The sequence below is a fragment of the Boleophthalmus pectinirostris genome, unplaced genomic scaffold (genome assembly GCF_026225935.1).
Source record: "Boleophthalmus pectinirostris isolate CB_2022bp ecotype Guang Dong unplaced genomic scaffold, ASM2622593v1 HiC_scaffold_1, whole genome shotgun sequence".
Taxonomy (NCBI): domain Eukaryota; kingdom Metazoa; phylum Chordata; class Actinopteri; order Gobiiformes; family Gobiidae; genus Boleophthalmus; species Boleophthalmus pectinirostris.
Window position 1 is genome coordinate 18,432,547 of NW_026570970.1, and position 23,351 is coordinate 18,455,897.

The 23,351-nt window shown below is 40.0% G+C and overlaps 1 protein-coding gene across 2 annotated transcripts in view; it reads left to right on the forward strand.

Moving 5' to 3' along the window:
- Positions 1-20,788, forward strand: part of myo16 (myosin XVI) — a 75,954-nt gene extending 55,166 nt beyond the window's left edge. For both annotated transcript variants that reach the window (XM_055152650.1, XM_020939158.2), the window contains exons 28-35: positions 4,199-4,301; positions 4,926-5,022; positions 5,093-5,366; positions 7,488-7,861; positions 8,273-9,508; positions 12,284-12,436; positions 12,651-12,730; positions 18,081-20,788. In XM_055152650.1, coding sequence (XP_055008625.1) covers positions 4,199-4,301; positions 4,926-5,022; positions 5,093-5,366; positions 7,488-7,861; positions 8,273-9,508; positions 12,284-12,436; positions 12,651-12,730; positions 18,081-18,251 — 2,488 coding nt within the window. In that variant the 3' untranslated portion in view covers positions 18,252-20,788. The remainder of the gene's footprint in view (positions 1-4,198; positions 4,302-4,925; positions 5,023-5,092; positions 5,367-7,487; positions 7,862-8,272; positions 9,509-12,283; positions 12,437-12,650; positions 12,731-18,080) is intronic.
- Positions 20,789-23,351: the final 2,563 nt, after the last annotated feature.

The following is a 23,351-nucleotide window of genomic DNA, read 5'->3' on the forward strand; positions in this document are numbered from 1 at the left end:
TTTGAGGATAAAGGGATTAAAGTGAACATTCCTGGCAGATAATAAGGGAAGACAAGGCTTGTCGCATGATCCCCAAAAGTTTCCACTAGACTGTTGTAAACATCTCCACCACGCCTCCATGTTTTTGATCCACATGCCATCATCATATATACACACATGCACACACGCACACACACACTCACACACACACACACACACATACAAACACAAATAATGATAATTGAAAGCATATTTTTACTCTTTTTTTTTTTTCACTCTTCTTTTTTTATTGTAAAATCAAGGTGGAGATTTTCCCTAACCTTTCACAATAGCATAGCACACACAACCAGTATTGGCCCTACACAGTGAATTAAATCTCAGAAAACATATTAAACTCTTACAGGATTTCAAAATAGAATGGCGTCCATCTCTGCTATCTGCTTTGTGTTTCTGATGAATATTTCGACTAGACCCAGCCAGTGTATTGTTAAAGTTGTAATGGAGATTCCTGGTGAGGGTTGAGCCAACATTTGTGGCCCTATCTCTCAGCGTACAGTATATGAGCATTGCAGTGTCACAGAGTTGTGTAGTAGGCGTGGGTTAATCTCTTTGTTAGCAATGCGTGTGGCCAGTAGATAACATAGCATCACAAGAGACAGCTGATTGCCATACAGGAAACCCTAACCACTGCCTTGGCCTGGCATCATTCAGTAGAGCTAACGGCAGGCCTATTTAATCAACTGTTACTATATTTTACAAGACTTATTTTTTCCATTGGCTTTCTAGTAAGAGTTGCTATCTCCCACGCGTTTCAGATGAGGGACACATATGTGGACATACATGCATAATAAGTATGTTTCAGTATTTCAGTATTCTGCACCCACAACCTTGAATAATTTACAAAAAAACTGGAAACTAAAAGAACTGGTTCAAATACATCAGTTTAAATTGATGCTAAAAGGTTTTGAAATTAGATTTTTATTTTGTAACTGTTATTGGCCAACAAATTCTTGTGGTTGTCTAAAATGAATGTTTTGACTGATATTTGCTGCTGTCTTGGCCAGAACGTCCTTGAAAAAGAGATTAGTCATCCCAGTTGGACTTTCCTGGTTAAGTAAATGTTAAATAAAAAACAAATCTATGATTCCTTATATGAGTGAATCTCAATACCTTATATATCCTATAAATAATCTTATAAATCAATACAAAATCACTAAATAAAAAATAGATAGAAACTGCACCCAGCATGCACTAACATCTACATAATTATTCATACATTTATCTCTCAAAATACCCACTAAATGGTTTAGCTTCACATGCTTGTGTATGTTATTATGCTGTGCGGCCAAACTCTGAAATCTAACTCAATTGACAATTGACGAGGTATTCAAAATACCTACATTGTTCAAGTATTATCATGCCAAAGACCCAAAGCAGCCGCTCAAATTACTCAAAAACAGATGGAAGACTGTTTTTCTCAACTCAGTTTCACTGAAGCTTTGATCGCCCAGGAGATGTCCACTGTATTATATCAATTTTATTTTCTCTCCTTTTGTTCATTTGTCATTTTTCCAAAAGGCCCTGGCTCTTGACTAATGGAAATGACAGGCCAATAAATCAGCTGTTAATCTGGAGGTTATGATATCGTCACAGGCACAAACATGAGCGCACAGGCACACGCTGGATCCATGCAGGCCACCTCTCTGAGCCAGAGTGACCGCCCCGAGCGAATTACATTAGTGTCCTGGTAACCCGAGTGATTTATGAGGAAATCTATTTTACTGTTGCTTTTATTTGTCTTTTATGATACGCTATGTGTTTTGTGGCCAGGTTTATTTTCTGCCAATGCGTGGGGTCAAATGCTGCCTCTTGAACTTGTTTCTGTAAATCTAACTGCTCGTGTCATTATTGTTATCAAACAGATGAAAAGGATATCAGTATTCATTGGACATGTCACCACTGGCCCCACACGTACATACCAGTTATTTTTATATCCATTTCAAGATGGTTCGTATTACATCTCATATATTTAGAGAGTGAAAAATGTAGTTAAGAAGTCTGAGCTTGCACTTTTACAAAAATAATAACCAGCGATATTGAATTGATAAAAATTTGTATCTACTCTTTTAGATGATCTAAATCAAACTATATTCAAATTATATTTTATTAATGCATCCAAAACATGCTAAAATGTCCCTGTAAATGTCTTGGTTAAGGTTCAGACCAAACGTGTGAATGGACTATAAAACTGATCAGAAAATGGCTGAAATATTACCTTGTGTGGGACATTACACTAAACATTTCTTCTCTTTGTAGTAGTTTTAATTATAGATGATATACTCAATATTCTGATCTGGCATATTCCCCAAACAACAGTCGTGATATTATCGATCAGAAATTCAATGAAATTTTTTGTTTCTTCATAAGGAAATGGAAGTCCAGACTTAAAACTGTGAATAGTCTTATACATATTACACCATTTTCTGATGTGTCTTATTATGTTACCTCATGAATGAATGAATGAAATGAATCAAAACACAACTCCAGGTATGTTTTTGATGAAGTAACAACATATAACAGGTCAATTGAATGTGGTCTTCACCAGTGCCACACTGTAAGGATATGGCAGCTGAGACTGGCAGTGACAGACAGGAGCAGCCTCTGTGCTTAAGTGGCTGGTTTAAATTCCTACGTCCAACCTTTACTACCTTTGTGACACTCCGTAACTCTACTCACTCCAGACTTTAGTGTCCCGCCAGTCTCCATTTAAACTGTTATCAAAGCAGTTATTTCATTTCTTTGACTCTGCATGCCGCCCCCCTGGGGCTTGTAAAAGTAGGGAGCATCGATGGTTTTCATATCCTCACTGGGAAGGTCAGCACTTTACAGAGTCCCTTTTGTGTTTTATGGGCCCGGGAGGCAGCATGTGCGGTCCACGGAGCTGCCATTACCATACAGACAGAAGGTGAGGCAGAGTTCAGGCAGACCCCACTACAGCAAATCAAACACGGGCCACATCAGCGCCACTCACGCCCTCACTATTGACAGCTCCCTTGGTTTATGTTTCCAGTCATCTGCCTCTTATGTTTGTCTCATCACATGTGTCACCAGATCGGATGTTACTTATTGAAAATTAAAGAGGTGATAACTGACAATTCACTTTAGTCACCCGGATGGATTTGGTACACATTGTTCATATTGTTTATTTAGTCATGCCTTATTTAGTCACACCTTTGAATTATTCTATTATTTATTACTTTAGTTTACAAACCATGTCCTCAGATTTATTATAAAAACAAGCTTAAACTGCAACTGTTTAAATGGCAGACAGAGAGTTTGTTTTTATTAAAGGTCCTGTGTTACACAAAATTGACTATTGTGAACTAATAGACTGTTATAATGTTGTTACTTCATCAAAAACACCCCCAGAGTTGGGTTTTGTTTCATTTGCACATGTTTGAGTAATCCTTTATTATTTGTCTGTGTTTCAAGTTAGCAGCTAACTTTTACTTTTAGTTTAGTAGAGATAGGAAATTCCAGGGTTGAAATCATTCAAATGATCCTAATGTATGCAGTTTAAAAACACAGTGAATCACTTCCTATAATACCACATGACATCACAAGGTGGAACAGAGTGTTTTCAGTAGCATAACATGAGCACTTTAAACTTTTCTTCTCATAGAGTATTTGAATTTATTGTTTTCTGAGTTGCATTATTTGTTTGTCTCCTTTATTTAAAAGATTATATACTGCATAAGTGCGCTGTAATTGTATTGAAATGACCTTAGTCAGTTTAGCTGATGTATGTATGAGAATGTATGAGAACAACTTGTTATTGCAAACTTGTTGGAGACCTTGGAAATTTAATGACAGAAGAAAAACATATCTGTATCCTTAAAATACACTCTATAAAGCAAGCTGCACTGTGTTATATTTATCACATATGTTAGCTGGGAAAAAATCTGCCCTTGGTCACTTTTACCCGCTCAAATCCCAGACTCAGACTTCCAGCCGCTGTCTCCGTCCAGCTCAGCGCTCACGGCAGCGGTTGTCCAGGGCAACACCAATAGGAACAGATGCTGCCCTGCGCTCTGCTGTATGACCCCACTGACCTCTTGAACTGAATTGTTTCAGTGAAAATAGGGTTTATGCACAGCAGCTCAACTGAACGTAAGAGTTGTTGTTCACTTTGCATATGCTTTCCTTGTGTTTTTCTTAGATATAAAGACCTTGTTATTCCCACTATGGGCGACAAGAAGAAGCTGTCCGCAGAGGAGAGATGCCGCGCGGTCCTTCAGCAGTGCAAACTCCAAGGATGGCAGGTCTGTGTGAGCCTATGCCCTGCCTATCCTCTGTCTCTATCAATAGCAGATTTGCCCAATGACTTAATCCTTGACCCGCTATTTAAAAAGATCCTATGGAATCTTTGACAACTCGTTCCAGCTGTCTTGCCTCATCATCATTCCCCTCACATCGCGCATCTCCCCCCTCTCCCTCTCCCCTGTCCTGTCTGCCAGACTGCTGTTGTGTCTGAGCCTGTGACCCCCGTAGGTCACTATGTGCTCCTGTCCCACACAAGCACAAGCACTCCTCAACAATGCTTCTCCAGACTACTTCTGTATAGCTCTGCATTGAACACTGAGTGAACACAAGTCTTACAAGTAGCATGTGTCGGAATGAATTGTGTCCATCGGTCAATCCATCCGTCCGTCTGTCACCCCCATGGCAGTGCACCTGGTGTGGAGGGACATCTGTTGTAGCTCAGAAAGCCCCTACATTGAGGAGGTGATTGTTAACATGGCAAACCTCCAGCCTACTTCAACCAATCGTCTTTACTCTCTCTTTACTGCTCCACCAGACACTTTCTCTTCAGATTCAGAAGCTGTCAGTCTCTTGAGGCAATGTGCTGTTCCTTTAGGGTTCAGTAACAAAATGTGTGTTTTTAGATGGGCAGCAGTAAAGTTTTCCTGAGATACTGGCAAGCGGATCAGCTGAATGATCGCTGCTACCACTTTCAAAAGAAGATAATTACATGCCAAAAAGGTAAAAAATGTTACGTAACTAATCAAAATGCTATTAAAAGCGTTGCTTTATTGATTATATCTTTTCACAGTTGTTCGAGGTTGGCTTGCCAGACGCCGGGCTCACAAACGACTACTTCTACTTCAAACAGAGGAGCGCACACTGCAGCAATTCCTCCAGGGGGCAGAAGACATGGGGCTTCGAACCTATGACCAGTTGGTAATCCAAAATGCTGCTGATATTTCTCGTGAGAGTGACCGCCTTCGCTGCTATGGCAACGGTGTGGTCAGTGCACTCAGCAGCAGCCCGCCCCTAGGAGAGAGGCCTGAGCCTGTGGGCAAGGAGGAGGAGCAACCTGTGCGCAGGTCAGAAACTTGTAAAAGAATATATAATATATATTCCTGCATATTCATTAATGAGGGTAGAATGTTCTCCTACTGATTAAAAACTTAGAAGAATACTCTGGCATCACTGTCAGATGTTAAATCATTTTGCATGTGCCTTAAAAAGAAAAGTCATGAGTGATAGTTTATTCTTAGACTTGGACAAACTTGATTGATTGCCAAGAGACATTATTTGGACCCAGTAGCTCACACATTACAATAAATATAGCAAGAGCAACATATAATATAATAGCAATATAAATAGTAATAATACATTCAAAATAAGTAGTATTCTCCATTTCACCCTATCTTTTGCATCCTTTCTCTAAATTGATTTCCAAAATAATTGAAGTTGAGCTGTCTCTGTCTCCTCCTTGTATCTAAACCATACAAATTTACTGGCCTTACTATTGTGTTGATTGCCTTTGTTGTGAATCGTGTTTAAAGAAAACACTTTTCTCCTTCATTTCCATACTGATAATATGGCATTTCTATCATGATTATAATTAATGACTCTATGAAGAAACCGATTGCCTTGACTTGGGAGTATGTGCGGATGCATTTTGAGATGAATGTTGTCATTGTATCCCTGTGTGCCTAAGGCTTTTAATTGTAACTCACATGATGGATAGTGAGATAATGAGCGGCATTATCAGATGGTATAAGGATTGTGTTGCACATATGGAAAGCTATCCTTATCTCTGCCTCTCCTCATTGTCATGTAATGTATTGCACCCAGGGAAAATTCAATAACACTACAAGCTGACACAAAAGGGTAAGCATTATCACATTAAGGGGCTTAGAAATCACCTTAATTTTGAAAAATGCATTATCTTTCATTAACATTAATAAATGTCTTGTTACTCACCTAATTTTAAGATTTATGTGTTTTAGTTGCCATTATAATGTATTCTACTAATGCTTAAGTGTAATAATTTGAGCAACTTAAACGTGGTTGGGGGCCCGTCGCCTGCTTGTTTCTATGGATATGTCATTGCTCTGCCTGGAATGTTCCACAGTATGACATTTAACAGTTCTACCTTACATTTATTCTATTGCAGGTGGTTTTACAGCTAAAAAACACCTAGAAAAACAGGCATTGTGACTGAGCAGGCTCGCCTCTCCGCAAATTTTACCTGTAACTTGGTCTTGTTTGGTCTTCATGATGATAGGGGTTTAATACCATACTGTGAAATATTCCAGACAAAGCAATAACATCTACATGGAGAAAAGCATTTGACAAACCCTACACCACAAAAGTTACACAATGCGCCTTTAATATACGGCAGACAAACACCATGTCTAGCAGTAAAAAAAACACAATACAGTTAAATACTTAAATTTGCTATAAATATTTAATTTAGAATACATTTTCAAAAAAACTGTAAATTATGAATCATTTATCATTTCTTTTGCACTTTCTCTACTGTATTTTGCTCAATCCAATTTGTTAACTAATTCCATACTATAAAAATGGCTGCATTTGAAGAGATTAAAAAGAAATGTATAGCCTTAGAGGATTTGTATTGCAACATCTGCTGCTGTGACTGGTGACATGATCCTGGGAGCTTTAGCTAGAGGGGGGTGTCACTGAGAGGACTGGGATGGGAGGTACTGCGGCTGCTGCCGTACAAAAGGCTCCTATAAACCAATATAATATAAAACCCCAAATGCGCCCCAACACTAAAACATAAAGTGTAATTAATATCACCACAGCTGTTTAATATGCACAGTGCCCACCATGCACTCATTCAATGTACAGGGCCCACACCCTCCCTACCCCCTGCCTGCATTCGTAGAACCAACAGATGGCTTGCTCAGATTAGTGAAGGAAATATCAAACTGGATGTTATCAAATTACTGCAAGGAGATTAAATTTAGCATAATCTCTCTGCTCTTTATTCCCCCAATTGGCTTTCTTAGTGAATAATCATGACACTACAGTTGAGGCAGAGTAACACTATCTAGATTAGAGATAGATGTTCTTTTCACCCACAAATTCTAATATCTTACATTACAATACTTTTCAAATATGGATTTACATTCAACACAGAATTGGTCCATACATTGTTGTTCATCACTGCTGTTTTTTTTTTTTTTCAGAATGGTTGAAAAAAGTGGAAAAGTCTCAGAAGGTTCCATCAATGGGGGAACACGAGTCATACGCCACTTTCGTTCCAGTTCTGTGCCAATCCCCCTCGCCATGGAGATACACTCCAGCAGCCCCCCCATCAAACCGGCGCTGCAGCAGGTAGTGCACCCTACCGAGGATGTAGCGGGCAGCACAGGACTGTCCTCTCCGCGTAAACAGCCCCCTCCCAAACCAAAGAGGGACCCCAACACCCGCCTGAGTGCTTCATATGAAGCAGTGAGTGCAGGGCTGTCCATGTCAGCCAAAGAGAGCCCCACTCCAGAGGGATACGCTTCACCAGCTGGAAGCCCCCCCAAATCCCAGCTGTCCCCCACAGACCCCTCAGGTACCTCACCTCCACTCCACATGCACAGATGGTCAGTGATTTGAACCACTTTAAAAGGTTTTGACAGGCACAGTAAGCTAGTTACATGTGTGATAGGCTATCTATGCTCTAGTCATTTTATGATTTACTTCTTTTATATATTCATGTATTGATAACACTCTTAACCCTATTATTTATTTTATTTTAGCAGTAATTACCTGCACAATATTAAACAATTTTAGTTTCTCCTTAAAGTCAAAGACTGTTTTGACCAGGTTATGGTCAAAATATTCCTGATTGATTAGAGCTTCACTTGCCCTGGTGAAATCAATTCATGCTATTCATTTATGCATTTCAAATTTTTCATGTCATGAGAAGAGGTGAAAAATACTCTGCACTGTAATTTAAATCCATTTTATGTGTTGCTTGCAGCCAAGCCCCGCCCTCACAGCGACGACTACACCACTATGAGGAAAGTGCCACCACCGAAACCTAAGCGCAGTCCCAACACTAAGCTCTCGGGGTCTTATGAGGAGATCAATGCGGTGGCCCCTCAACTCCAACAGCTGCGGCCGGCCGATGTGAAGCTGGCCCTGCTCTCCCGTGCTGGGGGCTTTGGTGGCTTGATGCAGAAAGCGGCCTCCTTAGACGCTCCACAGGGTGTTCCTCTGAGCCTTTTCCACTGCCAGGACGAAGAGGACGTGTACATAGAGATGTTTGGGTCCCACTCCCGGTCCAGGAGTCTCCAGGAGCCCCCAGACAGCCCTGATCTGAATGACTCAGAGGCTGTGTATGAGGAGATGAAATATGTTCTACCTGATGATGGTGGACCACCTGCCCCTGTTATGAAAAAAGCTGCCAAAATTGAGGCCCTTAGTTTGGGACTTGTGGGATTAAGTACGTCACTTCCTCAAACAGGTGAAAGCAGGCGCACTGGCGCAGTGCTCAGCACCGTGGAACCTGCTCCACCTCAGTCAGCTTCTAACAGTGGACTGTCAATGGCACAACATGCCAAAGACGGCAGCTGTGACATCCCTGCCCCCTTCCCCAACCTCCTCCCTCACCGCCCGCCCCTCCTGGTGTTCCCACCCTCCCCTGTTACCTGCTCCCCAGCCTCTGATGAATCACCTTTGACCCCACTTGAAGTCAAGAAGCTTCCTGTTTTTGAGACTAACTTAAACTATGCCACCGGTCCAGACAGCCCCCTTTCTCCTCAGTATTCACGCCAGCGGGCTGACTCCTCTCCGAGCCTCACCGTCCTGATGTCAGAAAAGAAACCCACTCCTCCGCTCACCCCACCTCCTCCACCTCCTCCCCCCGCAGTACCCCCGCCTCCTTACAGACCACCTCCATCACACTTCCCCTTTCCCCCTGATGCAAGTTTTCTGTCTTTGACGCGAGCCTCATCTCTAAGTTCAGACTCTCCTAAAAATGTAGTATCACAAAGGACAGGTGTGGAGCCCCAGGGGAAACCGCCGCCCTATTCACCTGTCAAAGCGTCTCGTCCGGAGCCTAGGAGGGCGCACTCATGTTCCTCCTCTCCCCTCCTCTTCAACCCAGCCAACGGTAGACCCCTTACCAGCCCACTAGATGAACTCAATACACTGTTCAGCTCTGGCCGCAGCCTGCTGAAGAAGTCCACTCCTGGCCGCAAGATGAGAGATGGAGGTTTGTCACCGTTACTTAATTGGAAAACCACACAAACATAATAAGCTACAGTACAGGGCCAAAGAACAATGAAAATAATATGTTTTAATTGGATTCCATCTCATCTCAGGAGTTCATTATGTTTCCGCTATTTGTTATTTTCCTGGTGATGAGTGATGATCAGATTCTCAGTCTGCAGTGTGGCGGATGATTTATTGGCTGGTCTGTGATTACTGCGCAGTGGAGTGGGGCTATAGGGTTCTACAGTGTCTGGGTGCAATAGTCTCTATTGACTGAGTGTCAGGAAGTGTTCTGCTTTGCACATCTTCCAAAGAGCTACAAATGTCAGCTTGACCAGAATCATTTAGCAAAAAAATTCTGTCATAGTTTAAAATGAATTCAGGATTTATTCTTGTAAAATCCTGTCATTAATTCAAGTAATGCAGCAGGTCATCATATTTGGCCCACATGAGGTCGACTATTTGTTATCCTCTTCAGAAGTGTGCCCTTTGGATGCTGCTGCTGCCCTCCTCTATGTTAGCTAATGAGGTAGGTGGTGTAGCCCACTTAGCTTCACATGACACCGCAAGCATTTTATGGCCAGGTTGTTTGGAGGTGGATGCGCTACATGCAGTGCACATACACATTCTGACACTGATGAAAAGGTTGACCTTTCTAAAAGAGGCACAAATGTATTTGTCACACTCCAGTCAATGTATTGGGAGGGTCAGAGGTTTGGACCCACAAAGACATTACTTTGAGCTGCTTCTATAAATATAAATGTTCCAGTGATCTTATGTTTGATAAAAGTTTTTTTTTTTTTTTTTAATGACGCACTTTTGTAGCCTGATTCATCAGCCGGTTTCACTTCATGGAAAGTGTCTGACCTCGCAGCATTAGGATTTGTTTGCTCGACAGTAGGTGGATACTATTTTTATTTAACTAATTATTTAACTTTAAATTGCTGCTATTTGGTCGTGACATATGTAATGCGCTGGAACATTCAGTGGTGTCCAAGTAATTGCCAGCACAACAGCAAACAAAGCAGAGAATGAAAATCCTTGATCTTGAGAATCGTTGCCAACACAGAATGTATGGCTTCGTCTACATCCATCTCGATCGCTTTGGTTACTGTTGTGATGTACCACAAAAGGGACCCAGACAGGCGCCTGAGTTTGACGTCATGGCTTCACAGCTCTTCGCTGATTGACCGGTGTGTGGTCTACAACTTCCAGGGTTTTTGCAAAACCATCTAGTGTTTTTTGATTTCTGACCTACTCGCTGGAGAGAAATTGAAATTGAGCTGAGGCACTAGGTGGCACCAGCTTGGCTAGCACTTTTGTATGTGAGCATGAAAATAATCAGGCATTACTTTTACAAGCTCAGAGAAAGCTAAGTTGAATGGTATCTGGTGCATAGTGTTGCCAAAGATTATTACTCAATCCAGTATTGTACAGTACTGGACAAATAAATCTTTCATAGCAGGATACAGTATATTTGTTATTACATAAACATCCTAAAAATACTTGTTTAGTGTCCAGACAGCTGGTGAAGGTAACAGGGTCAAAACCATTCCACACTCAAGTCCTTATAAGAAGTGGTATGAGGCCAGTGCATATGCTGACGAATATGTTCACGTGACGGCCTGTGATTCACTCTTCGTCAGCACTCGGACCTGCGAAAGAAAAAGCCCTGGCGTCATGGAAACAGCAAGCTGGCACTAGGGTTCATAACCTTAGTGTTATTCTGAGTGGGCAAAGTAAAGCGGCCCTCTTAGATCACAGAGCCACGAGATGCCAGAGGGTTTAGCAGGATGGCCTACTTCCGCCCCCCCCTCAGCTGTTAAATGGCCCAATGTGATACCTGATGCAATGGGAGTGACCAGGGGTTACAGTTGCTATCTCAGACATCCCTGTAAAGAGCAGCTGAATTCGTCTACCCCCTCTCCGCTCTCCTCATCCTTAGGGAATGAAACAAACGGGAATGCCAGGAAGAGACAGGCAGGTGGTCTTGGCAGGCTTTCACAAAGGATAAACATATGTCATAAGATACTTGAACCATTAATGTAACTTCCAAAATTCCGCAAATGGTGCAAAAATGTAAACACACTATTCCAGATGCTGTTACTGGGGTCTTTTCAGTATAAGAAGCCTCACATGAACCCCCCAGTCTGCCAGCTGTTTTCAAACGCACAAAGCCGTCCCAGGAGGCTACAGTTGTGGTGGCTAATTTTACATTTGAGTTGTTGGGCCCATGAGGCGACCAGTGTGTATGTAACAGCTGACTATGTATGTGTGAATAAGCTATAACAGAAAACTGACCAGGCTGGGTAAAACTGTGTCAGAGTCTATTGAACATAGCAGTAGTATAGTATAGAAGTATAAGACTACAGTATAAAATAAAGGAAACTATTGTTATTTTGTGTTAAAAATGACATTGTTTAGTCTAAAAAATTACTTTTAAAATTATCATTGCGGTATGGAAGTTAAAACTGGGTCTCAAGCCAGTTAATCCCAATTAAGTTTGATAGCACTCATTGGAACGTTATAGTATAGTTTAGTTTTGTGATAACATTATCACAGATGAAATATTTGGATTTAAACTGTGCTCAATACACCAAAAATGTATTTGTTCAATGCGGCCCTTTTTTAACACGAAACTACACCAACCAAACCAACAAAAAGTGCACAATACCAAATATATATCTTTTTCTGAATATTTGAAGTATTGGATGTCTTATATATGACTTTAATGATTAACACTGCATATAATCATTCATTTGTTTATTCCTAATAGGATTCAACTCGAACATCAATCTGCCAGGACGAGAAGAATATGGCTCTGCCCCCACCTCACCTTCTCCTCAACTGCAAGACAAAAACGCCAACAACCACACACCCCACTCCACCACCCCCGCGCCAATGGAGAATGGCAACCAGATTTCAAACGGTACCATCTAAAAAGCTAAAATCTAAAATAAAAAACAGTTATTTTGTTACAATGACGCAGATCTGAAATACACCAATTAGAGACTTAGAGTTAGAAAGTTTTTTATATCCTGTTTGACGCATTTAGAAGTGCGTCCTTGAGTCTTTACCTGTGAGAGTGGGATGTACAGTCAAGCTGGCTCTTTTGTAACTTCCGTCTCTCATTGTGTGTTCAGGGTCGTTAGAAGAAGAGACTCACAGCAAATCCAACTCCTCCAGCACGCTGCACCGGCACATGGACAGTCACCATACACAGGTAAACACATAAGTTTAGTTATTGTATCTTCTGCTATTTATGTCTGTATTGTATACTGTCACATAAGCACAGTAGTGCAATATGAGCCCTCCTGATTGAGTTTTAATCCCCCCAAATTCTTGAAGTGCAGATGACAGGTTTTATTATTTCTTAAATGCTTGGAATACTACACATGGTAAATATATTAGCTCATAGTTTAAGATCAGGTTTTTTTGTAAACTTGCAAAATTTCAAATGAACTGAAAATCCAGGCACCGTTTACACAATTTTCTGATGGTTTAAACATTAATTTAGCCAAGAGAACAAATTTTATTTGACACATCATAATTGATAACATATTATGTAAATCAGATAAGCTTTTGGCCTTGTTTACAGTCTGATTGTTAAGTAATAGTTGGAATTATCTATCAGGAAGTAAAATTATGAACTTCACCCAAGTTGCCCAGTTAAGGAAAACAAGACAAGACCACAAGCCAAATATTATAAATATAATTATGTTAAGTATGTTTTTTGTGAAATGTATGTAATATCTAATGCCATTTATTGCATAATCAGAACCAATGTTCACTGCTAAAAATTACTTCAAGTGCCTCTTGTCTTCATAGTACTTTGTTGTTACTACATCCCCAAACTATTAATAGAATATTACTATAACAAAAACTTACCAGTTATCACTTGTCATGCTTTGAACTCTTCCTTCAGAAAATCTTTCTTGTATGAAATTGACAAAAATTTAATTAAAACATGTATTTATTTTTTTATCTATACCTATATGAGTACAACTTTATAGTACAACTCCATGTCTTTTAAAGTACTTGTTAATTGGTCGTTATCACATTTCGCCATGAACAAATATAGCAAAGCAACATTTTGTTTTGGACTTGTTGACATTTAGAGCCTGAGCAGAAAGTGGCCCCTTTTGTAGCTCTCCTGACACGTGAGCTTTCTCCGGCTTCAAAGACAGGTGTACGGTTACTGGATTGAATTTAACTTGCACACAGTCACATGAATACTGTCAAACCAAACATCCAGGCTCACAAATAGGCCGCATTATGTTGGGCTGCTAATGACTAACCCCGGGACGTGCCCTTAGTCATCACAGGGCAAAAAAACAAGAGCTGCTTTCAAAACAGTCTGGGAAAAAGATAATTAGATGCTAATTAGGAACAAAAATAAACTTCTTCAAATCAATATTAGTCAAGTACAAAAACGGAACAAGATTACTTCCTGGGTTGAAGTAAATTGTAAGAGTTTGATAATACCACTACTGTCTGCTCCAACTACCCCTACCAGTACAACTTCCACCTGTATGATACAATACAAATTATACAATAAATAAAACTCCACCAGCTAGATGGTATGCACAACAAATATGTATTGTTCTAATTACTACTATTACTTAAAGGTCCTATATTATATAAAATTTACTCTTGTGAGTAGGGTGTAGTAATAACTGAAATACTGTGGTATCGTATCGTATCTTGTCAAGGTATTTTAAAAGTAAAAAGTGTCCCATCTACAATTATATTAATCTCTTCAAAATATCGCAATAAACATCGTACCGTGAGATTTGGATATTGTTACTTGTGAGTTTTAAGCCATGTAAGAATGTTGTTCATCAAAAATATACCTGGAGCTGTGTTTTGTTTCATTCACACATTTGAGTAATCCTGCATTATTAGTCTGTCTCTGTCTCCAAAGCTCAAAATACTCTGTTCCACCTTGTGATGACAGCAATAGTTTAAAGTTCACAGCTTCACAGCAAATTTTTAGCCTTAGTTCAGTTGAGTTTGGCAATTGCAGGGCTGAAATCATCCAAATGATTGTAGTGAACTTATATGGAGTTTAAAAACACAATGGAGCACTTCCTGTATTACCACATGACGTCAAAAGGTGGAAAAGAGTGTTTTCCATTTGAGAGAAGAACTTGTGTTTTAAACATGTGTGAATGAAACAAAACTTAAATCCAGGTCTGTTTGTGATAAGGAAATAACATTAAAACACAAATCTGAAAATATTGAAGTATGGGCCTTTAAGGATTTTTTAGCAAGAAAACACCAGTAATTACATAAACATAAAAGGTTGATAATTGGTTATGTACAGTGGAACATTCCAGGCAAAGAAATAGCATCTCCGTGAAGACAAGCAGGAGGGAGAAAAATTATAGAGTGCAGTTTCAGTATATGTTTCCTGTATCTGTCCCTATCAAATAAACAATGAATAAATAAAAAGCTACTGTTTTATTTGTTTCTGTAAATGTGTTAAATGATGACCGGGCCATGACTAACCAATCCATGTATTGATCCCGCGTTGCAGCTCTAATTTCCCATCATTTCTATGTGAGGCTGTAAGACTCATTATTTCCTCTGGTGTCAATAATGTCGCACTGTTTAAAATGCTACTTAATGCACTTAGTGGAGCAACCAGGAAAAGGTGTGGTTAACTCTGGGGTCACCATTATATTGCTTTGAGTGACTTGTATTTCAGAAAGCGAGAGGCCCCTTTTGCCAGTGCATTCATGTATGTTAATAATATGGTCGGTGACTTAAAAGCCCTACATAAAAATGAGAGCCTCTTATCTGATATGAGCTCGTCCATCACGCTCACATGATGCTTTATCTTCCAGCGAGGTCATCTCAACTTCTCTCCGTTCGGGGCGGGGGCTGCCCTGTAACCCAGCAAAGGGGTGGACAGGGGGCTATCTTCAGTTCTCTCTGCTATAGGGATTGGTGAGTGTATGTCACATCTCTCCATCCGAAACAGCAGTGATTTTCTTGGACAAAGCAATAAGAAAAAATATTAGATCATACTCAACTCAACTTTATTACTTTTTACCATGTGTGGAACATCTTATCTTCTTTCCCCTAATTTGAATGTTGAAAACCACTGCTATCACTGGTTCCTTGTCATGTTTGTTTATTTATGGCTCATCTGGAATTCCCCGCTTTGTCTTCCCAATGTTTTGAATTTACAACTTTTAAATTTGCCTCAACTGTTGTTTATGTTACAGTAATTCAGCCTTTCCCTATGAATCCACGTGTCACATATATAAGTTCTTTTTTTTATGTCTACGTTAAATTATCATCTTTCATTTTGGGGGGATCTTGTAAAATAAATGCTTTTCTTTTTTTTCTTTTTTTCATTTTGTGTTCTCTGTTAGATTTCTCTGTTCTCATTTAGGAGATGGGAACGGCTCCATGACCCAGAATGTCCCTCAATTAGCCGCATTCCTCTCTGTGTGTGGATTTAGCTGATCTAATTGGAAAAATGAAAACCAAAGGGTCCAGCCTAGAAATACAGGGAGGAGAATGTTATCAATGGTGTGGCTTGTTTTGGCTTTTTCTGTTGTTTGAAAAAGTCTGCAAGCATCAATACGTCAGTAAATACCACAAGACATCTAGAACATCTGTGGTCCACTTTTTAGGACGCAATCTCTCCCAGTTACAGATTATCTATTCATCTGATTGTGAAACATGGCTGTTCTACCAAAATCATTAGACCATTATATAGCACAAATAGGTCTTAAATAGTTATTGATCTACACAACATTTTGTCATGTAAACTATAGCTCTAAACACAATTGATTCTTGAAAGGCTAAATTGTTGTTTTATTAATTTGCCTCATTTCAGGCTCTTAGATGTGTTCCTCTATTAAAGCCCAGTTTTCGATTTAACAGTGTTCATGGCAACACTTTGTTCTACTGGGGCACTGGGCCTGTTTGATTAAAAAGGAATATTTTATTTTTCATAATTGGAAGTCAATGATTGTGTGGAGGACATGCTGTTCTCTCTGTGCATGCCGTTCCCGGAGATAGTTCCTCGTGGCGCCAGTGCAGAGAGCAGCCTGGCAGGAAGGTGTAAATTATGGATTAGGTCATTGAGTTTGGTGCAGGCGTTTGACCATACATATATGTTTGTGGGCAATATACCCCTATGGTTTAAGTCCAAGCATAACAGGAAGTGGTCAGTATAAAGTTGCATGGTAAGAGCTTCTCTATGTCTATACACATGTTCATTGAAGTACTTAAAATCTCATTGAAAAGTACTGTACCTCAGACATGATTACGCAAGCACAAAAAGTTGGCTGCTTACTATTACAGTTGTTGCTATAGCTACTGATGATTCTTTGAAAATCTAAAAATATATAACCCTGAACATTCTTTCTATAATACACCCTGATAATACACAACTGATTGACGAAAAAGATATTTGTTGCTAAACTAGCTTCCAGAATATTGCAAATACGTCTAAAATGGTGCAAATTCAGCTTTAGGAATGACTCTGGGCAACTAAATATATAATATCTTTGCAGACTTGTACAGTATCTTTTTGTGGGCTCATATGAATTACTACTTTGCCATTTAAAAGCCTATAAATAGCCTTTAAGTTGCCGTTCCTGCTCTGGTATGGATCATAAGGGCTGGTCCTGTAGCGTATTACTGACTGCAGGAGATTGGAGTTCCTGTCTGATTGATTTGCCAGAGTATTGACTGGCAGTTGACTGATGACCCTATCTAGTGCACTGACATGTGTGTGCGTGCCTGACGTGTGTGTGTGTGCGTGTGTGTGTGTGTGTGTGTGGTGAGAGGAGTTTTGGGAGATCTGTTATTCACATGATCCTCTCTACAGTGATGTATTGAAGATCCATAGACAGCGTATGGAAATTTGAGGGAATTGCCAGAGATGTCGATCAAAGTTGGAAATCCCCCTGCTGTTGTGTTTTACTGTTTTTTTATTATTATTACTTGGTATATTTTTTTGTTCTTTCACCCATGATTATTTGCATATTAACTGCCAATATGTTTGTATAATTTAAGTTGGTGTCTAAATCAATATCTACATCTATGTCTGTGTACTTCATTTGTAATGTATGGTGTGCTTCTTGTTTACCTCTAACACATATTGATCCCATAACGATCTTATCACTCTTGAATATTCATTAGTCTCAATGTAAAGTTGATTATTAGACATGCATTTTTTCACTCAAGGTTAGATACACTGGCATAACATTATGACCCTCTGTCTAGTAGATTTCTCAGATGGTACCACTGTTTTCCTTGGACTACTTTTGAAAAGAAACTGACCACTGTAGACTGGAAAACTTGTGAATATTTGTCAAACTGCCATATTGTGATTCACTAAATTTCCCTAGAAGGCAGCGCTTTCTGAAGAAACAGATTACATCAGTTATCTCTTAAAGGCAATGATACATGAATTGTGATGAAATTGAGATCTGACTCCAGGAATATCATGATCTTTTTTTTGTTTTGACATAACACCCACCTCCAATTAAAATGTGTCTGTCTATTCTTCCTTTCATTTTTTTAACAATGACCTTCTCTGATTTCAGATGTTCCAACGCCTGCATTTGACTGGCGGCCATGAGTGCGCTGCCCTCGGGGAACTCCTGCGGTTGCGGCGAATGCAGTGTGAGGGGCGGGGCTACTGGAAGCCACGCCCACCTCAGTCCCCTCCCCTGCCCCCCACGCTGCTTTGGACCAACAGGAAGGCCTCATCATGAGATTCCTGGTAGAACTATAATAATATGGACCAAGTAACTCTGATGTCAGCCCCCAATCAAACTTGTGCACATTATACAGTACACCATGGTCTTCGAAAGTAAATGTGATACAGGCTAGTATTTACTGTATAATACTTTAAAAAGGTCAGGAAAAACAGGGGCCATCTTCTTGCCTTTGGGTGCTCTGGGTTGTTTGGATGTTTTGGTAGTTTTCTTTGGAGTTCAAGGGTTGTAAAAGTAAAATATTTAGGTCCCCTTCTGGTTGCTGTCATGTTCTACCTGCTGCTCACCGTGGAAGTCCACTCGAAACATGGTGCTGCTGATAATACTTGACGTGCTGTTCCATGATGTGTCTCTGTGCACCTGTCGAGGCTTGGATCACTCTCAAGTTTATAAGTGAACCATCGCCTTTCAAAGCTCGACTTACACATGGGACCCTCTCACCTGTTCAGGGACACTACTCTTACAACTTTGGGCTCTGTAAGTGCTACTGCTGCCCCGGCAACACGCACCCAGGGTCAGGCTAACCTCAGTACAATCCGATGGTGCACTTCTGCTCCCATTGTCACCACCAGCCTTTGAGGAACAAACAAAAACCTGTGGCCAACACCTGCACTTACCTTTACTATGAAAGGACTTTGGCTCAATGGATGTACTGCAGTCATTTTGTGTTGTATACTTTGAACACACTTGAAAAACAGACTAAGCTGACGATGCTATTTGACCTTTTTAATGTTTTGTGCCCAATCATGCAAAATGGTGCATGTGCCATCAGGAAGAAGGGGATCTGTAAGTGAGTGGTAAAAGCAGAAGTCTGTTTGTGAATATGCGGTTTAAGTACCCTATATTGTGTATTATTATTATTATTATGCATTACAGAACAAAACAAAGTGAAAAATGGAAACTGCTCATCCAACGAATGACTTATTTAAGTTACAAAGAAAAAAACTATGTGCCAAAGGTAAAGATGCGCCTGAAAGTACATTTTTCAGGCACATACAAGAAAAATACAGTAATGTCAAAGTCCAGTGGCCAGAGCAGCTGTAATATTCTCAGACAGTATGTTTACGTACTGTATAAATGACCAAATCTGAGCTTATAGTGCTGTTTACTATTGACTCAGTTGTCTATGTAAATATGTTGAAAGGAAGATACACAGTCTGGTCTTGAGCCCAGATGAACTCAATTATTGTACAGCTGTCCACCACAGTGGGTGTGTCCCCCTCTCTGTCCTCTGTCTCCCCTCCTGTCCCTTCATCTTTACCCAAAGTAACCTCAACAAACAGACCCATGTGGTCCCAGCCCTTTCTCCCCCTCCTGTGGGTCATGGGCGTTTCTATGGAAACAGCTCTGTAAATAGTGATGTGATGAGTTGTACCTTTACTGTAAGGACGAACACAGGGTTTGGGCTGATGCCAGGGAGCGGGGGGATTGTCAGATTTAAGAATGTCTTGGGTTCGATGCAATGGCTGAGGAAAAGAAGAGGTTTATTTTAAAATGTGAATATCTTTTTTCTGAATGATTGTTTAAGGCTATGAAATGGTTTATATACTATTTAATATTATGTTATTTTTCCTGATGTTTCGCTGCTATGATGCAAAGCAGACAAGTTCATTGTATATGGATGTTCTATTGCACACTGTTTTGTATTGTTGTGTCTATAACGGGCCGGGTGTGTCTGGACAAACTGTTTGATCTTTGGAGATTGGATCAGAATTGTTAGAGCCACAAAGTATCAATAGCTGCGATTGATTTCTCATTCCCACTGATCACCCACAATGTGTCTGATTGATTCAGTCTTACAAATTAGCAGTGCCATCAGAGATCGATCTCAAGTTGTTGTTGGTGCGTGAAGATGCACAAAATGTCCTGAAACCACTCAGACCACTGGCATTCACACACAATGGAAACAGAGCAGTATTTTGGACTGATTAGGCGAATGTATGCAATGCCTTGCACTGAAAATCATATGGTACTGAAAAAATGCAAAGTGTGCAGGACTGCTTAATGTAATAAATGTTAGGGATATGTATGCAGTTCTATTTTTAAGCAAGAAATGAAGCCTTTGTGTTGTATTTTAATAGATATTCATTATCTTACGTATTGGGGATGTAGATCAAGTACTACAACCCTTATGTTGGACGTTTTATTGTTCAGAATCCTTTCCATTTTAAGCTGTATTCATAAGAATAAGTTGAGAAGATTAAACAAAGGCATGCCAAGCTCTATATTATACTGTATTTTCAATCCAGTGTGTCACATCTCATTTCTAAATGCCACTCACATCCTGTCCACAACACACCCAGCACCGACTGGTGGTCGTCTTCTTACCAATTTTTGTCAGGAATCTATACTAAACAAAGTGTGATTGTCTGTTGTTAGTACCTCAACATGGGTACTTCACTGCCTTTCAGAATTATTTTATTCTATTTTTTTTTTTACATATCGACTACGTGCATATATAATATGGGTCAGAAAAGATCTTTCATAATGATAATGTTTCCCACTGTTTTAAGTACTGTACATGTACAGCAATAAAGCACAACTGTGTGAATACCAGTCCAATAGAGGCTTCATGTGTTTTTACTTTGTACTTATGAGATATTAAGTAACTAACTTGTTTAGTGCTGAAGGGGAAAAGTCAATAAGCCAAACTATTCTCCACAAAACTGTGAAATATGCACAAATATACCTGATGTGTTTTGATGATTCAGGTGTTAATCAACATGTTGAGACAAGCATGAGTTTTGTCAGCTCCAATTACTGAGCTGAATGTCTCCTCATTAATATGTCACAGTGCGTTAGAGGAATGTTTCCTTATGGCACTGCTCACTCACAGTCTTTAGAGCTGGAGCTGTTTGAAGTTTATGTGCCACTGTGAACAGGGCTGCTGATTCACACTGCCCCAGGTCACAACCTGCATCAGGAGAGGAGGGAGAGATCTTTACTCTAGCCCCACTCAACACAGAATGGAGGTACAGTGCATTTTGCCTGACTTTGAATGTGCAGATCATTTCATTATATTTACTCGATGTTTGAGCAAAAACATTTGGACTTAGACAAACTTTATTGATTCAGAAGAGAAATTATTTGGACAAAGTAGCTCACACATCACAATATATTATAATAACAAAAAGCAAGAATATATTATGGTAAACTAACACTGAAGGCTAATGAAAATGAAAATGTGAACTACATTGAACATATTGCATGCTACACCACTGATGTCTACAACTGTGGGGGGAAACTGTAAATATCAATCAAACATAGTATTCACCCTGGCACATTGTTAGTTTCACCAAATACAGTGTCTAGTCTTTATGTGAGAAATATGTAGTCCAGCTGTGTTCATGAATCTAAATCTCAGTCTCAATGTTTAAGAGGTGTGCTGTAACTCAACATGGCGGCCATGGCAGCTGGCCATGTGGTTATTTATTTTGGGTTGAAAGGTCCACCATTACACAGAAGGAGGGGGTAAATGGCCAAGAGGTAATTTGGTCCTAACTGCCCCCTCATGCTATACCAATAAGCTCTGAATCACACTCAGGCCTCCATTCTCAACTCCATTTAGGGCCCTGCTGGTCACCTTTGCCACGCATCCTTGTTCCATTGCCTGCATCTGTTACCTGCAATTATTCTACTTTATTGATTCTTCAATAATGTTACACCTACAACACTTTTAATACCTTCTGCTGGTTTGTTGTAGTAAAGTTTTATGTTAAGATTATACCGTCTCAGTTTAGTGCGCAGAGATGTACCAACTCCCCCTGTATCCCCACTGCTTAGCAACCGTTGCTAAGTAGAGCATAACCTTATAAGGAATACACCAGAACACAGGCCTTGGCACATCTGAGTTTAACTTTGTTCCTTTAATGAGTAGGACAAACCTTGATATCATTGTTGCACATCAGAATGAGACCTGTTCTATACAATAAAGTGTTATATTTAAAGACAACTCTATATCAAAGATCATAGCAATCTTGGTTTGTTGGTTAATTGAAAAACAAAGTAAGAATTTAGTAATACATAGTGTTTATAGTGTGTGTTATTATTATTATTGTTATTATTATTATTATTATTATTATTATTATTATTATTATTATTTGTATTATTTAACTTTTTTGTCTTAAACAGAAAGCTGTGGGGCCAGGTGTTTTGGGGGGTTGGGGGTGGGTGGCATGTGGCCTGAGAAGAAAGCTTCAGTATTGATTAAACTGCCTTGTATTGGTCAACAAACACGATCCTCCCACTAGAGACAGTTTGATATACAGTAATGTTTGTGTTTCTGTAGGTGCTCCACAAGACAAAGGAGAGACCCGCAGTGGACCAGGGCTGTTCTGGGGCCTCCATCAAAGTCCATTTCAAATGCCATGGAAAACAGGAGTAAACACGATTTCCACCTCTATTGATTGCTGGACACCCGTTTGAAGGTTTGTGGGTTTGTGTTGACTTACAAACAGCCTGGGGGCCGGCCTGCCCTGCTCTGATCGATGCTGGAGAGAAGAGGCAGAGGTTGGAGCTGCTCCACGGGCAGTAAACCTTCATGGGTTTATGGTCCGGGGTTATGCTCCCAACATATGCTTGTACCAACATCATTTAAGGCAGTGTAATGTCCATCTGCAGACCCCACTTAGCAGCCTACCCTAACCTCATCTCCGCCCCGGGACCGCCCCTCCCCCCCACACTTCCTCTGTCCTGCTCTGACCTGCTGTTGTTCCCTCCTCACCTCTTCACCCTGTCCTCAAGGTAGCCCCGGCTGCCATATAGCGCTCATAGAGTGCATGGAAATCAATAGCATCATCTCTACACTGTCTCAATTTTCAATTAACGACTTTGAAGTCTGTGTGTCCAGACACATCCATCACAGGAGAGCAGCCTTCAGCTTAAACACCAGCACACCTCAACAACCAATGGAGGAAGTCAATGATTCAAACTCTCAAGTAGTTTGTATTGTGTAAGTAGCAATTCTATAGTTATATGAAGTGATTACAGCTGTCAAACAATTATTCAATGAAAGCATTATATTTTAAAACATAATAGATAACACATTTGATGACATATTTTGATACCCTCATTATTTATAATTTTAACTTGTCAGTT